At 37.1% G+C, this 18,161-nt stretch overlaps 1 protein-coding gene across 11 annotated transcripts in view; it reads left to right on the top strand.

Moving 5' to 3' along the window:
- Positions 1-18,161, top strand: part of THADA (THADA armadillo repeat containing) — a 171,601-nt gene that overhangs the window by 63,305 nt on the left and 90,135 nt on the right. For all 11 annotated transcript variants that reach the window (XR_011327475.1, XM_069800252.1, XM_069800256.1 and 8 more), the window contains one exon: positions 15,125-15,293. Coding sequence is in view for 10 of the 11 variants with exons in the window: in XM_069800252.1 (XP_069656353.1) it covers positions 15,125-15,293 (169 nt within the window). In the remaining variant the exon portion in view is untranslated. The remainder of the gene's footprint in view (positions 1-15,124; positions 15,294-18,161) is intronic.

The following is an 18,161-nucleotide window of genomic DNA, read 5'->3' as shown; positions in this document are numbered from 1 at the left end:
ACCCCCCCCCCAGTGGGATGGGGGAGGAAATCGGGAAAAGAAGTAAAACTCCTGGGTTGAGATAAGAACGGTTTAATAGAACAGAAAAGAAGAAACTAATAATGATAATGGTAACACTAATAAAATGACAACAGCAATAATAAAAGGATTGGAATGCACAAACGATGTGCAGTGCAATTGCTCACCACCCGCTGATCGACACCCAGCCAGTCCCCGAGCGGCGATCCCCCGCCCCCACCCCCACTCCCCCCAGTTTATACACTAGATGGGACGTCCCATGGTATGGAATACCCCGTTGGCCAGTTTGGGTCAGGTGCCCTGGCTGTGTCTTGTGCCAACTTCTTGTGCCCTTCCAGTTTTCTCGCTGGCTGGGGATGAAAAGCTGAAAAAATCCTTGACTTTAGACTAAACACTACTTAGCAACAACTGAAAACATCAGTGTTATCAACATTCTTCTCATACTGAACTCAAAACATAGCACTGTACCAGCTACTAGGAAGACAGTTAACTCTATCCCAGCTGAAACCAGGACACAAGATAAAGTTGTTGTAATCCTAAGTTCTTCCAATTTTTATTTTAAACTGTTTACATTAGAAAATAATAGCAGCTCTGTCTGCTTATTCTTCACAGCAGATGTGATGTATCTCTTGCTTCTTACGATGTTTTTTGGAACTCTCAAGAATAAATAATAACCTACCATTTTTTCTTAAAGGAAAAAACCTGTAGTAAAGAGTTTTTAAATGCACAGTGTTTAACAATTAAAAATGTTTGGGTTTCTGCTGTATCTGAATCTTAAATGCTTTTGGGGGAAATGTTTAAAACTGTATTTGTTGGTTACATCATTGATTAGCTCTGTTTTTATGCCTTTGTTAATACACTGGAGAATGCTTATTTATTTATTAATGTTTCAGCATAGTTTCTGGTAAGTGATAGATTAACTTTTGATAAGCTTTTCGTTACAGCTTTTGGGTTTTGTCTTTATATTTATATTATGACCACTGCTTTTGGCAAGGTACATACACCGGCAGAATAACTCTTCACACTCTTTAATTAGCTTATTCTCTTGAGGTTATTTAAATCCATTCAGAAGATGTGAGGAGAAAAACCCAATAAAATCTTTAAAAGAAGAACTGGAAACGTTTAAGAAACCTGTATCATTGGACCTGCCTTCCTTTAACTGTGCTCCTAAAGAGGAGTAGTATGGCACATAAAGATGGATGTTTTCTGCGTCTTCTTTCCACTGAATTTGGCAGTAGGTGCTGTGGATACAGGTATAAGACTAGAATAAAATTCTTCGGTATTTCAGATAGAAAATTGTATGTGGGTGTACAGACATGCATTTTCTGATGGGTTACTTAGCAAAGCGTTGGCATTTTTTATGGTTGCCAGGGGACAATACCAAGGATTCTGCAGGGTGAAATGTATGTATTTATAATATAGCTCAGTGTCCTGTTACTGGCTGTATTTCTGTGTACAGCTCTTATGTCCTTGTGCTGTGAATACCATGATGGTTTTCAGTTCACTCTGACTGCATTAGTTGCAATACATAGGGGTGATTTACCTAAGTAAGATAAATATGTTGCTGTTTTCCCTTCTATTTCCCTTCCTATTTTCCATTCAGCAGGAGCAGATGAACTAAAATAAAATTCTTTCCTGTTCATTTGGTTGTTCTTTGGAAGGTGGTAATGAAGATTGTTGTGAAGTAACCACTTTAGAGAGGATCAAAGAGAAGGCCTGGTGCCAAAGGCCCTATACATCAAGACATTAAATTGTATATATTAAATGTTCCTTTGAATTGCTTAATGTAGTATTGTATTATAGAACATCTACATATACATATAATTACATGGTAGCCCAATGCAATTATAACATTTAATTGCCATATTTATACTGTGAGATTTTTACATTTCTATTGCTGTACCACTGTCAAGGAAAGATGCCACTTACGCGGTAGGGAAAGAGGAAGGGTGAATATAACCCATAACTGATCTTCAGACTCTTTCCAGGGCTCAACCCACAATGAAGTGGCATTCATTTGTTGCTCTGAGAGGATGAACAGAATACTTTGTTTGCAAGTGAATGAGCAGTTCTCTGAAAAAAACTGGGTTTAGCGGGAAGAATTCAAATTGGGCTTTTGAAGAGTTTCACTTAAGCCCGAGTGGAATTTTCCATCTAGTGGGAGTAGAGCTGTGGTTGTTCTGACTGTGCTGAGATGAATTGCACAGTATGAGTAGGATTAAATGCTACAAGGACAAATCTCAGTCTCTTTGCACATACTTGTTACTCCCTGTTGAACTAGGGCATTTGATTACCAATCTGCAGTTCTATTAAAAGTCAGTTTTTTTCCCCCTTTTCCCTTGCCAATATTTTATTTGGAAGGGAACACTTTGATTCACAACTTACTACCTCACCTTTTTTTTTTTTTAAAGAGTTTGATAGGTCTGCTTTAATGGTTACTTTCTAAGATGAAGGAATGTACAGAATGTTTTTGATTAACAAGGGAGGTAATCGGGAGGTAGTGTTTTAAGTATGAAACAAAAACATAACCTCCCTTTCGCCTCCCCATCCTCCTTTGAAAGACCTGTAATCTCTTCAGAATGATCTAAATTTGAATTACCTTATGTCCTCTTGTACCGTGGCATTGACAGAGTGTTTGTTTAGTGTTAAATGTTCCAGGCTGAATGCTCTGAAGGAGTAAAATACGTATTACTATATTGACTTGGATACTTTTCACTAATTGAAGTCTAGCCTTATTTAGGAGTGTGACTTCTTAAAAGATTAAAAAGTTTTAAAAAAATTAGCTTTAAAGTGTCAAATAGCATAAGTTTTTTTTTTTTAAATTCTTTGGGTGTATGTGCCTTGTCTTCCACTTGACAAAACTTTTTAATTCTTAGTGAAATTTCCCCTTTGAAATCTATTTGACAAAGTTTTAAAGCAGTGTTGCTTCTAGGTATATGATGTTGCAAGTCATTGAAGAAACTCACTGTCTGAGGACAGTTTAAATAGAAATGTAAACATCTTTCCATGAAATTAACACAGTTATGATATAGACACTGTTTTCTTGTGCAGAATTTTGTAACTTGCATATTTTTGTAAGATGAGGGAGCTAAATTCTAAAATCCCCTGATGCTGTTTTTAGTCCGGGACCAGAGTAGGTGGCAGTGGGAAGCACTAGTCCTTTACAGCTGTTCTGTTCCCCCTCCTGCCCCCCTCCAACCACCACCCTGAACTGATACAGTGCTATTTTGGTTTTGGACTCGAGTGAGCTTGTCATTAATATACAAGGATAATTTCTGTGACTGTTAGTTAATGACAGACACTAAGATTCAAGGAAAACAAAATTGTGTGTGATGAGGAAAAATTGCTGTAGGATGGAGCGTTGTCAGCTGCCCTGTTACCATAAGTCATTCCTGAAAGAGTGCTTAGAGAAGGAGAGGGGAAGTCCACATCAGCTGTGAGCAAATGGTCAGCTCAAATGCTGTCATAGTAGCTGTGATAGGAAAGCTCAAGTAAATCCATTATTTAAGTGGGCTGGACACATCTGCTAGAGGGTACGTGGATTTATGTTGATCTAGTTATCCCCTGTCTTGGAAAGGCAGAGGAAACAACTGAAGATGATACGACTTCTTTTATCGGTACACTTTTTCTTGGAAGTTACTACTTTTGCAGCTTGCTTATCAGAACAGGTTCCGTGAAACCTCCTAATAGGCTGCTGGCAAAGTCAGCTCAGTAAATTTCTTAAAATCACTTGGCTGAAGCAGTGCGAGGTGTCAGGAGTGCCCCCCCATGATCCCTTTCCCATGGCAGTGCTGTGACACTGGTGATGCCTGCCTGCTGCGTGGGAGCCCTCTGCAAGCACCAGTGCGGGTCCTGGCAGGTTCCTGTAAATCACATCCTTGTGCAGCGCTGTGGGGCCTGCTGGCCTGCCGTGCTGGTTGCCTGTGGGGCCAGGATGACGTTCGTTTGCTAAACTTTGTTTTCTTGGGCTTTTTGAAGGGGTTAGATAAGACTCTGAAGATTTTACCCTAGGGATTTGGTGGACTCTTTTTGGATGCGTTACGTGACTCTCACCTTAAATTTCTTAGCAGAGGTTTACATTTGTGAGTCTGTCCCTCTGCAAAAAGTGACGCAGACTGTTGGCCCCAGTTTCTTTCAGACTTGGGGGGAAATGCAAAAAAAAATCCCAGGGGCCATGATTCCACATGAGTCTTTAGTGCACACATGTAATGCGGTACTCTTTGGTTTTATTCAGCGGGTAAATACACTAAGTATTGTTGACTTATAGTTAAATCTTTACAGATGCCAATCCAGACTAATATGCAGGTTACAGAAGACTTTTCTTAAAATTTAAAAGCAAAATATGAATTTCTGTTATAAAAGATCAGACGCCTTCAGTAAAGTCCGAGAGGTTCAGTGTATAACGTATAGATTCCATAAATTATTCTGTACAAAATGCTATTCAGAGATTGTCAGAAACCAACAAGCTTAGAAAGCTATTTTAAAAATGCTGTTACTCAAAATACAAATTTCTAATGGCAATACAAACTTGAATTTTAATGTCTCATAATTATTTTTGTTTTGCAGTTTTTATTGGCCAAAGTGAATTACAGTCAATCTTCAAAAATATTTGCTGGAAATTTAAAAATAGACCTTCAGTTGCACTCTGCTTGAACCTACTACAAAGGACTCATTGTTTTCAATAGTTTTCTGATTAGTAAAATGTTTAAGAACTTTCCCATGCAATGAAGCAACCTCATGGCGTTGCATAATACTGTATCCCCCAAATATGGTTTTCAATTGCCAGATAATACTTAATATATTTACATTATTGTGCTGTCTTTTGCCATTGACTGATTTATCTCTGGTTCTTTGATGCTTTCCTACTAAGATGCAAAATGTCATTCTGCTGCAGCTTTGCCTGTTTTTTTTGTCTCCCCATTCTTTTTCCACTTATGTTCACAAATTCCTTGCATATTCTTTTCAGTCTTCATTGCTCAGTTTGCTTCAATAGACTGAGGGGGAAATATTATTGCCATAGTTCACATCTTTTGCTTTTGAACAACAAATCCAATTATGTAAAGGTGCATACGTAAAATTAGGATCTTACTGTTGTAACCTGTGTGTACTAATGTTGCAAATCATTGAGTTCTATGTTTTAGGCAGTTTGAAAAATGTGTATTAAATAAGTGAGATTGATCGAGGTTTATTTTAGCTTCTTAGGAAGTGGAGCACCTGATCATGAGTTTTGTGGCTCTCTAGGAGTCACGGTTGTGTCTTACTATTTTATAAATCTGTGAGAGCTCCCTTCTTAAGGAAACAACTTAAGGAAAACCACCCAAGTATAGTAGTATTAATATTCTAGAAGGTGGTGTGAATTTAAATATTCACTGATTAATAGTATTATTGTGGGTTGCTCTTTCAAAAAAAGTTAATCTTTGTTGACCTATGCCTGTTAGTTTTACTGCTCTGTGTTGTGTTTAATTATGTTAAATTATATCCAGCCTTATCAGGTGCCTGGTCCTGTTCTGTTGTAGCCCTGTGACAAAGCTTGTATCGGCTTCATGGGAATTGGATCTGGGGTAATATGGAGTAATAAAGAAACAAAATTCAAATGTAAAATCAGAAGTGTGAGACTGAAATAAGCTTAAAACCTTACACTGAATAAAGAGCACAAGAGATGGGGGAGTGTGGGAGTTCTGGTAACAAGGTATCTTCAGTTTGTTTGAGAAGACCTTGATTGAAGTCATTCATGTATACCTTGTTAAAATCTCTGTTTATGTAAATTGTTTAAATAGAGCTTCCCAGATTTTTGTTTTTTTTTTTCACACATGTACAGCTGCATATGGGGGTTCAGTACATCATTTTGTATCTGACTTGAAAGCAACCGTCTGACTTTCTGTAAGCTAAACATTAGTATCCTTTGGTAAGTGGCCAAAAAGATAGCTGGATGGTTGTGCTAGGCGTGCTTTCTCTGCCTTTCTCCTCCTTTTCCTTTATTTTAGTGTGGCATGGCACCAGTAGGAGAATTAATGTTAAAATTTGGCAATTTTCAACTGCCATTTCTGTAAGACTGGGAATTTTATCAGGGGTCTGATAAGCAAAGAGCTTTTGTGGGAATGCCTTTTCATATTGGATAAAAAGAACTACACGTGTTTGTTGCAGCACTGTCTTATTAAAATAACTGCTCTTCATTGCAGTTGCTTATAAAGCATCTCCCTGGCTTTACATATCACATGCACATCTTCTTGGTCTTTGGTCTCTGTTTTTTTCGTTTGTCTTTTTTTTTTTTTTTTCTTAATCTAATGTCTGATCAGTATAATTGCGTAGTATTATAACTGCCTGCAATAATTTATTTGGAATCCCTGTGATACTAGGAGCAGGCTCTAACCCATTGGAATACCCTGTCCTTGCTGGGGAAACTTATGGGGCTGACCTGTCATTGCAGTATGGAGACAGATATCCTTTTCATTATAGGCAAGGTTCCCAAAATACATGAGTTGGCATAGGTATTTGGAAAAAGGAGCAACCTACACACCTAAAACATAACATTGCTTTTTAGAGTCTTACTGTATTTTGTAGTGTTAAATCTCTGGCTTGACATCCAAGATGGAAGTTTTGCATGGCTGGGGGAGAAGGAGAGAGGGAGAAGAATGCTTTTCCCCTCCGAGCATAAATCCTCTCTTGTGAGTTGGGACTGGCTTGGAATTCTTCCATTTCTACTTACACTCTATATTCTGTGCAGTCTTGATTGCATAGTGATTGGTACCGATCTGAAAAAATATTTATGGTTCACCATAAGTATTTAGTAATAAGAAGGTTTTCAGACTTTTTTTTTAACATTTTTAAATGAGAAATGGTAAAGAGTTTGTGATTTTTTTTCCATTTTGATTAAGTTCAAATTGTAGTGCTAGAGAAAACTGCAAAGTGCTTGATTGGCAGTAGGCTGTTCAAGACCTTCTGATCAACTGAAAATCATGGTACATCTTGTACATTCTTTGCTGTATTCTTCAGCCTTTTCTCTTAAACTGTAGGCAGATGTTCTTTTCATGTTCAGGTAGTGCTGATGGGAAATACTACAACCCCTAGGTATTCAATATCAATTCCTTATCCCAGTTTTTACCGTGTTCATCGATCTGTTTGCTTCTAATTGGCAGATTATAATCTGAAGCAATTTAGGAAGTATTCACAAAATGTAAGTAGCTGTCAGATTCAGGGGAAATAAAAGGTGATGTCTAGTGGAGAGGCATTCATGAGTACTGAGAGTAACCATCTTTCTCCCAGTATTGCAGACTCCTGAAGGGGGCCAATGTCTGGGATTCTAGGTTAAAATCTGATGTATACTACTTATTATTTAAAACATGATCTAGTAAAAAATAGACTGTCAAAATAGGCTCAACTGTCAACACATGATTAGTGAAGTAATTGTATTATTCATTTACATACTTAAAATTAGCCAGTAGTAACTACCTTGCTAGTCAAGTAGCCAAATAGTAACATTTATCTTGTTCTGCAAAAGTATTTGAAGGAAGGAACATGAAAATGGAGTGAAATAATGCATTAACTCTGCAGAGGACAGTAGGTATGTCAAGGAAAACTAAGTATAATGATATTTTTAAAAGCCAATATTATTTAAAAAGAACAGTCTGAGTTCGAGAAGAGTTGATATTGGGAAGGCTTTTTGGCAATGAGCTAGCTACTTTTGGTGGTATGGCTGAAAGGAGGGTGTCTTTGAGAACCCAGATCCTTTGGTTGGTTTCATGGGTCTGATAATGGGTCTGATAATAAGCTTTGAAAATTCCTCTTGTTGCATTCTTGTTTACAGTCAGCTGAAGCTTTCAAAATCATCACAAGGTGCTGAGACTTGATTTATGCATTCAACTTCCCTTTCATAGAGTTCAAAGTAATGATGCAGTTACTAAGACAGAAAGTAGTTTGTCTACATTCTTTGTTGTGTTTTTTTCCTGTTTTGGTAGTAAGTGGTGTGTGTTTCTTTCTGTTATTCTGCAGTTGTGAAACATCATAGTAACTTTTCACAAATTAACAAAGTTGAAATATGGTTGTGAATGAAAATTTTTCTTTTACGTGACCTTGAGTTAAGAGCAGTTGTTTTTTCTCTAGGATGCTGTGAACCAAAAACTGATGAAAGGAGGCTCTAACCTCATGTGACTTCAGCAAACAGTTAAATAAACCTAGAGGTTAGCTACTTGGAGATATTATTTGAGATTTCTTGATGGGAATGCAAGAAAAGAGATGCTATTTAAATTGTGTCAGCATGTTCTATAGCAAATCTCCATTTGAAGAGAACATATATCTGTTGGTCTAAAGTTTATGCACAGTAACAGTTTTCATAGGCTTACACATTAGAGGTCTTGGTTTGTTGGCTGGCTGAACCACAACAATTCAAGTTTCTATTGTTGATTCAGCTTGGTATCAGTTGGCCACTTTTTACAATAACCTAGGTCTTGGTGACAAGAAAAAAGAAATGTCTGTAATTTCTTCCTAGAAAGCCCTTGAAAACATATGGAGAAACAACTCCTGGCATAGCTTGTGGACAGCTTTCACAAATAGAAGTCTGCACTTTGCTTACATAGTTCCTGCAGTATTTACAGCTACTCTGATTCATTAAGTGCTTGTGTGGAAAACGCTGCCCTTACAAATACATAAGGTTTTATCTTAATTGGCAGAGTTTGAAGAATAAAATACTTAATGCAATGCATAAAGAGACTGGAAGTTTGGGCAACTGTTAACTTCACTTTAAAGGAAATAGATGCGAATTTACAGGTTTAGTACTGTAACCTGAAATTACACTTGATCTGTTTCTGTCCATGGTTATGTTCAGACATTTTCTGGTCTACATTCATGTGTTGATTGTGGATCTAAAACCTCCAGCAAACTGTTGATACTTTTGTAATGTTTTTCTACTTGTCAGGTAAATACTGAGATGCTATATCAAAACTCAGATTATTCTGGGTTTTTTTTTGATTCTTAATTTCAGATTAAGAACAAAAAAGTGTCTTCAGGTCAATTACAGGTTTCCACAGTGAAATAAGTTTTAAAAATTAAATGCTTTGGATACTTTAATTGCTAAGGAACACAGAAATCTAATGAAATGGAAAATAGTTGTGTTTCCTTAAATGAAAAACACAAACCAGGCAAATCAATAAATGAGTAAAAGGAACACTACATACATGTATAGCAAATTACTACTCATATTCCAGGAAACCTTACTCTTATGTTAATGATCAGGTACTGTCCCGCTGATCTGTCCCCAGTATGGAAGTCCAATTTATGTTAATTGTGTGGAAGCATGAATGTATTTTTTTAATGCTATTTTTGGGCCTCTGTTTGCTTGGAAACCTGTAATACTGCATTTGAAAGCTAAATTTAATATCTCAGAGAACTTGAAGGGAAAAAAATGAGCTAGTATATAATCATGATTAATTTTTTTCTAGAAAGATTCTCTTTTTTTTTTTTGTTATTTCACTTAATACAGACAGTACAATGCTCTTGAATCTTAATAACCAAACTCTTTCTAATACAAACTGGATCTGTTGCTAAATACTTTTCTCTGTGATCCCTATCTATGTTTTCCCCTAATGTAATTTAATGTTTTTAATTCTTGCTTTAGAACTGATTACATGACTTGAACTATAGCTGCATGGCAGAGGAAAGAGAAAACCTCTTTCTCATACAACGTACTGTGTCTGTGTAGAATCAGACAGAAGCCTTATTACAACTTTTTCTTTCCAGTGCATTTGTTAGGACCTTGTGGCATAACTAGCTCCAGGGTTTAAAGGATACCATCTATTTGATTTTTACTTATTCATTTATTTTTAATCAGTTTTATCTTTTAAAATCCCTGGAGGCTGTTAAAATGTTTTAACTAGCAGGCAGAGTTGATTTGTTTGAATAGCAAGTGTGCCTTTCCTGGCTCATGCTGCCCTCTTCTCCCAAACTCTTCTTGTGATGGTGGTAGGATACTTGGTTTGACTTACAAGATCAGAGGCACCTTCTGCAGAATGTTCCCTTCCTCGTTTTTCAGCCTGTTCTCCTGTTGTTTCAGTTCCATTTTCACAGCTTCTATTCCCAATTCTCTCTTCCAACAATTTGTGAAGGCAATGGATGTTAATGTATTTTAGTTGAAAACAAAACTATGATGCTGCAGTACTGTCTATAGGACTGCAGGAACTGTATTGTTAATAAGCAGTGACATAATTAGTAATGCACAGATCACTGTGACAACATCCAGTAAACCTGGAAATATGTATTTTTCTCCTTGTTAATCCTTCTTCTAACAACTGTAGGTATTATTTAATACAATAGACATATTTTCAGCTACAGGTGTGATTTTTTCAAGTTAATTCTGCTTATTTGTTTCTGTGACCTTCATATAGAAGGTAATCCTTATTTGGTTTGTTAACTTGGGTAATATAAGGTCTGTTGAGGGGGAGTAATAAGAAAGGGAGAAAAATGAGCACATAGGAAACACCTGCAGGGTTTTTTGTTTGTTTGTTTTTTAAGTTTAAGCTGTTTTTATTTACAGCTAGTGCTTTGTTGTTTGTAGGCAGAGTAATAAATTGGATACTTTGATATGTGCAGAGGAGTATGGAATCTCTGTGCCTTATGAGAGTTGGTCATAAATTATGTCAGTTAGGAGGGTTATTCAGGATCTAAGTATTAAAGCTGGAAGGGAGCAGTGGAAATGCATTGAATCTATAGTTACACAAAGTGAAACCTCAGATTTATTGACTTTTTGTTCTTGATCATGGACTGTTTGAAGTAAACATGTTTACATCCAATACCTCGTGCACCTAGATAAACAGTACTGAGTTCAATGTGGAATACTACTTCAACAGTTGGTAATAGCCCTCAGGATTTAATAGAAAGGTAATCACATGAAGATTTTGCAAGTTTCATTGCTCGTTGGTACCTTGAGATATAATAAAATTAGGTTCACATACTGTATTTTTTTACGTATGACAACATTTTAGATATTGCTTAGATTTTAAAGTCTATTTATACACGATCTGCATCTAAAGAAAGTGTCATGTACTGAAAACACTTCTTCCCCCCCCCGCCCACGAAGTATTTTTCAAATCAAAGTAAAATGAAACAGTTTTAAATACAGGTTTGCACACACACACACACGCTGCCCTAACGGATGCAAGACTCCATTGCTTGTACTTGCCTGCAGAGAAGATGAGAAGAGGCAGCCTGTGGCAGATTTTAGTCATGTTGTTGGCAGGTGAAGCTCAGAGTCTGGATGGTGAAGTGGCCAAGGCTGGAGGTCCTGTTCCTTTCTGCCAACGTCTTGGCAAGGCAACTGCTACCACATAAGTGAAACTAATCTCAGGGATGGCAGTTTGTTAAACTGCTGCAGGAAGAGTAGCCAGAATAATTTCATAGCCTTCAAATACTTCTTTCCTTAAGCTGCTAGGTTTTGCTGCAGGTACAAACTGAGTTACAGTGATTGCTGTAATTGTGTAAAGATTTTTCTTGATACAGCTTGTGATGTTGCTTCCCATAGTTGTTGCTAAATCCTAGATAAAATAAATATTTAAGAATACAGGTGGTGGACTCAGTGTTAAGGTGTATAGTTGATCTTGGAGGCTGATATAACAATAAACAAAAAATTGCTACATTGGGTTAGATTGCTGTTTTGTGTTACTCAGTTGTTTTATTTGCATTCACTCTTCCTCTAGCTTTTTGACAATTGATCCTGTTTAGTTTTATTTACAGGTAAGAGATTATATTTAAGTGGGATCCAGTAAAAATCAAAACTGCCTGTTCTCAATCTGGGGTGCTGTTACAGTTTATGGAAAAAGTAGTGTATATTTTGACATTGTTCTCAAACTTCTTGCATGATTCAGGAATGATGCCAAGTTCCTTCAAAACATGAAAGATACAAACATAAGTGCCTTCAGGGTATGCAGAAGTTCAGGGAGAGGTCACTAGTGGTGACTTGGTATGATATCTTGCATGTGTATGTGAAAGAAGTGTATTTGAAATGTTATCAGTACTGTTTCTTGGGGCTGTGACCAATTTTCTTTTGAGTATTATGAGATTTTAAAAAAGAAATAAATTTCATTTAAAAAAAAAAGGGGGGGGTGGAAGAAACAGTCAGAATGTTAACCCCTCTCAGATTTGTGAAGCTATTCGCCAATGTGAAATACCTTCCTTGTGTTCCCATATGTGTTCCTATAAGCAGATACTTTATTGTTCTTAAACTTTGTGACACTTTTGTTCCTTAGCAGTGACTTCGTAGGAGTGCTCTTCTGAGAGTTTCCACTAAGATATCAGTTCCTGTGACTACACTGCGCCCTATGTAGCAATCTGTAGTGTGAGAAGTTTGCATTAATGTACAGCAGGTGTGTAGTACAGTAGCAGGTTGGTGGCTGGGTTGCCCTTTGGGCAAGTAGTAGCTGTGGGTTTGCATTTCCCTCAGGCACAGAAAGTTGCAGAACCGGGTCCCCTGCATCCTGGGTGATTTCTCCACCCGCTGGGCACCTGTGTGTTTGCTCAGGTGTTTGCTGGGGGGGGGAGGGGGGAGGGGAGGTTATTGCCTCCTGATTTAGAATACTCAAAGTGCAAAACAGAACCTGATTTGAGGGTCCCAGTTAGGCCTCTGTGTGGGGTAATACTCGACTGCAGAGGTTTTTATAGAGAACATTAATTTGGGGCATGAGGAGAGGTGAAGATTAGACTTGTTGGTAGTTTTGAGAATTGCACTTTTGCCTTATGGACATTCAGTGTAAATGCTGAGGTGGCAGCCTCTGTTGTGGACCCAGACTAGGCAGCTGAGACAATTTTGCCTGTAATATGAAATTATTTTCTTCTTTCAAAATGTAGAGCAGTCACTTCTGTTTCCATAATAAATTTGATAAAATAACAGCATGGAACAAAATTTGATATGTAAAATACTGCATCTCCATATACATATGTGCAGGTGTTATAAGTCTTTAATTCAGTTTTTACAAGACAACAAAGTTAGAGTCGGTTTATCTAAAAATTGTTCTCAACTCTGTTTTTTATTACTAAGAAAAAACCTACAGAATTCCATTCTAATTCATTGCATTGTGTTTGAGGAGAAAACCCTCTATGAAGCATGCAGTGTTGGAAAGTACCCTTGCACAAGTTAGAGGAAACCCTGGCATTTTACCCATTTTTCCACTCTTCCTTCTGAAGACATGTTGGATTCCTTGGGATTTGTAAAAGGTCATGAACAAAATAAAGAACATTCCTGAGTAAACAGTTATAGCTACTTAAAAACTAGATGTTCATTACAGTATCAGTGTTGCTTGCGTTTGGAAAGAACATCAACATGTGAGAATCTCTTGGTTAAGAGAATACGATTTAGCAAAAATAAAGAAATGGTTGCAGACAAATCACTTCTCGGGTTTAAGTTTACTGTGCAGTAGATTTAAAACGTTTTTGTTTAAAAAAAAATGAAGCTTTTTATTAAGAGCTAGGCTGACTTTCTTCTTGCACTTTGTCAATACAGAATTAAAGCTTTTCCGTATGGAAGAGCCTCTAGTTGTGACTGCTCTGCTTTTGCATCCTGTTGTGAAGGACAGCCAGTCACTGAAAAGGAAATGCAATGATATTTCTAAAAATCATTCCCTATGAGGGAAGACATGGGGAGGCGGGGGAGAGAACATGCTGCCATACTGCGAAAATGAAAATTCCCACAAAAGCCTGTCATTCAGGGGTAGCATAGCTCTCTACTTCCTCTGAACAAGGTCTGTGTTTTTCAGGCATACCATGGCCTAACATGACTAAAATGTCAGAACTGTTAACGCTATTTCAATTAAGTCTGTTTACTGTCTTGTGTTCAAAACCCTATTAATTCAGTTGCTAGTTCAAGATGGAAAATGTTTTCTGTATTTCTTTGATGTGAACTAAAGTAAACAACTACTTTGAGTATTGATTTAAATTTGCTAGAGATATATGAAACCTCAGAACACCTTTTAATTTCATTTCATTTTTTAAATATGCAGGCATGACCCTGCAGGGCTTGTTTTCAAGAACTCAAAAGTGGTTTGTCCATTTTGGCAGGGGATAATCTCAACTACGTGTGATTTTTGTAAACTGCAAATATGTGAGAAGCAGTTCAGGAAAAGGATGAGAGGGTAGGAGGAGGGAAGGCCATCTCTCTGGGTCATCACAATCAGCTGGGAGGTATCAGAGCATAACTTCCGCCATACTGCATTTTACATCACTGAAGTCATTTGGCCATTCGTTTCTAAACCCTGTGGTAACTTTCTCAGTTGTCTGAAATTGCAGGTGGCTGAATTGTACCTGCCTTACAAAAATTGACACGTGCAAGAATTGCTGGCTTTGAAAGATTTAGCCTAACCTACTTTTAGTTGACAAAAGAATTTTGTTCACTTCTACTCAGTGTACATGCTACGGAAGTAGTATACAGCTGGTTAATATAGCTGAATAGTTAATTGTCTGTCTATAATAAATTAACAGCCAGTTAAAACCTTAATAACATTAAAAGATGAAAGGTTCTTTTTGGCCTGTGTTTTATATGCAGTCTTGAGTCTTATCAGTTAATTTTTAATAAATAAAAAGTATTTATTTTTGAGATACTAATTATAAATAATAGAAGATTATTTTCCAATGTGTCTTTTACTTCCTGCCTTTAAATATGTTCTAAAAACCAGTGGGAGATATGGCCTAAAATTCCATTAGACACCATGTTGTGTTATTACGGAAACATCCGATTAAGAGTATGGTGTTTAATAGTTTTAAGTCAAACTCATAATACTTTTGAGTATTATTGCTGTATAGTATGTAACATAAACATCAAGAAAGATGGAACAGGACCGTATACTTACCTGCTTCATGGCATAATTGCATCTTTTCTTTTTTTCTTTTTTTTTTTTTTTTTTACTTTATATAAACACAGGAACTTCTGAAGGAAAAAAAAGGCTCCAGCATGGCTCTAGTATGACATGTGTCGGGGCAAATGCTCTTGCACTACTGAGAAGAAAGACTGTACATTTGATTTGTGGGAAATGTGGCTTAGTTTTCATTGCATTATCCTTTGGGGTTTTTTTTAGCCACAGCAGTGGGTTACAGCTGGATGACAAAAAATAGGTATTTCTCCTTTTTCTAGGTGTGGGCACTCTCCTGTGTACCGTTCACGTGAGATGTCAGGTCGGGCCCTTGTTCCATTTGTTATGGTAAATGAAGTACCACATACAGTGCTGTCCTTGCTGGAGGGGCTTCCAGACTCTACCAGTCCTTGCATACGACAGAATAATATTCATGGAACACTTCTGCAAGTAAGTTTTTGGGGGTTGTTCGGGTTTTTTGTTTGGTTGTTTATTTTGGTTTTTTTACTATGGGGTTTTTGTTGGATTTTTTTTGGTCATACTTCACAGCCAGATAACACACAGTAAGTTGGTGCTGAATGTTCACACATTGTCAAAACATGTATGAAGACTGCTTTTCAGATGATGAATATGGAATGCACATTTCAGCTGTTATTAGAGGGCTGTAAGCTGTAAATATCAACATTTACATTTCATATAATGTTTCATCTCTGGAGATTAAGGTACTTTGAGAGCAAATATCTTTATATAAACATATCTACACAGAGATCTATGTGACTTGCCCAAAATCACAGAGCAAATCTGAGGCAAAGCTGAACTCCAAGCACCAATAGTATTGTAGATAGAGACTTGCTACTTACCTACATATTTATATGTTAATTCATTTGCTTTTCCTGTTACACCAGCAGCTTCCTGTCAGTTTGCTGTATAAGTTGCGATGGGCTTTATACTGTTTTCTTCTGAAAAAATTCTGGAGAACAGCTTGCTGTTGTTTTGGAATCACAAATTTCTTCATTCCCCATATACCATTCCTTTGGTTTATGGTAGGCGGTTCACTGTGTTTGATTTTTAAGCTATCATGGTAATAAGTTACTGATTTTTATTGCCTGTTTTTCATGAGCAACCCTCCAACAAAGCCATATTGTACATGATGACCTCTGTTAGTCTGCCTTAGTTGGCAAGCTGTCTAGGTACATGTTCCTGCTGTAAACTGCGTGGTGGGGTGTGTGTGGTTTTGTTTTAGTTTGGTAGTGTATCTTTTCCAGTATGTTATTTTCCTTTAAAATCATGACCTTACAGGAAACGTAGGACAGGGAAATGAGTGAAGTCCCTCTAGAGCTGTCACTGTCACCTTTACCTGTAAAGGGTTTCAGCCAATTGAAGCTGGATTTGGATGACGACTGGTTACAGTGAAGGTTGTCGCAGGGTGTGGGATGATCGTGTCCAGTCTTTTCTGCTCTGAAAAGCAGTCCACGCACCTGTATGTATGCAAGTGCTTACACCTGTGAGCTGCTGTATCTGCGTGGGAAAAAGATTGCCATCATCAAATTACCTTTGCAGCCCTGGTGTCTCACGAAACTCCTGAAACTCCCGAAACAGATAAAGCGACTGCCTTCTTTTTAGTGACCTGGAAAAAAAAATAATAATGGAGGGTTGGTTCTGAAAGAGCCCAAAGGTTGATCTGTTTGTTTAATCCAGTGTTGCTAACATGATCTTATGCATAGATGTATGGAGTTTTCTTTTACATACTCCTGAGGCAGGAGATATTCTCAGGGCTTTAACGTGATTTTTTGTCAGTTTTGAGCAGATACTAGGAGCTACTACTGCAATTCATACTGCACCAGGGAGAGACTGGTGCTGTCAGAGTATGACATTCGTCAAAAAAATATCAGTTGTACCATAACAGTTCAGTGATGTTTGGTTTCTAGCATTTGTTTTGGGTTTTGTTTTTATGACTTGTGAATCAAGGTTGTGCAAAGTCTTCATTTAGTACTTAACTAAATTTGGTATATGACTGAAACACTGAACTATGTGTTGCTAGTTAAATAACAAAACATTTGGAAGAAATACTGTAGGGTGATAAAGACATGCAAAAAAGGAGATGGTAGTGTTTGATGTTGTACCTCTAAAACACTAATGCCAGGTAGTTCAACACGTAGTTAGAATGCACCTCCTGTAAATAGTACAAAGAGCAAAGTACTGTGACTTTCGGGGTTGTTGGATGCATGGTTTCAGTTTCCTTTTTATCAATATAAGACGGGACTTGCAAAGCTGCTGCTAAGGCTCATTGAACTGTAGAAAATTGTTACAAGACTGTTTGTTAAAGCACTGTTTCTCTGAAGGCTTACTTGAAGAGACAGTGATCTGGCAGTTTTTGAAACTGTTTGCACTATATTTCCATGACACAGTAGAGAATTTATCTTCCTCTTTGATATAAAACCAAAACAAAAATCCCTACTAAAAAAAGTAAGCCTGTACAAAACTCAATAAAATTTAGGTTTTTCCAGCAATACAAGGCCAATATCTTATCAAAATGGAATTCAGTAATTTCATTTCATTTGTTCAGTCACATAAGTCAGAAGCTGACTAAGTTAATTGCCTGGCTTTTTTATTTCAGTGTTCATATGTTGTCAAGGCTTGAACAGGAAAGTTGGAATTATTCAGACTTAAAGCTTATGTGGCAGTACCAAATGTGATGAATCTTGAAGGTACATTTCAGTTATGTTTCAGAGTTATGTAATCGCTTCATCTGTTGCAAGCCAAATGTTAATTTATAGAAAGATCATTCAAAAAGAGTTCAGCATGGAGTGCTTGTCCAAACTTGGCCTGGTTTTCAAAATGCTGAGATTGACAAGGAATGTTTTTTGACAGTGGATGCAAATATGTTGTGTTTAACTTCAGACCTTTGCGTTATGTGAAAACATGTCTTTTCCTCCCCAGTGTGATAACTGTGGCACAATTTATGTAGGAATATGAATGTGCATGAGGATAAAATAATCTTACAGTTTACATGTTTTATAGAAGAATTCTTTTCAAGAATTATCTAGGAGGAGTACTGTTGTTCTGTAACTCTTACGGAACTGATGATATTCTTCAAGGAGTAGTTCTGCATCATAAGGAAATGCATTGACTTGAATAAAACAAAGAAAAATCTTTTCTATGCTTAGTGTTTCCTTTATGAGTGCAATTTCTACTTTGCTCCATCATCCAAGCTGGAATGGGGGACAGGGAGAGGGGGAGGGAATCAAGTTTGTAATCCACAAGAAAATGCAGAAATCTTCTACTGGCCATCTTGAATGATGAAATATTTATGGCTTC

This window comes from Haliaeetus albicilla, chromosome 13, assembly GCF_947461875.1.
Source record: "Haliaeetus albicilla chromosome 13, bHalAlb1.1, whole genome shotgun sequence".
NCBI lineage: Eukaryota > Metazoa > Chordata > Aves > Accipitriformes > Accipitridae > Haliaeetus > Haliaeetus albicilla.
The sequence above is the reverse complement of the archived record's forward strand: the minus strand, read 5'-3'. Positions and strand labels throughout refer to the sequence as shown.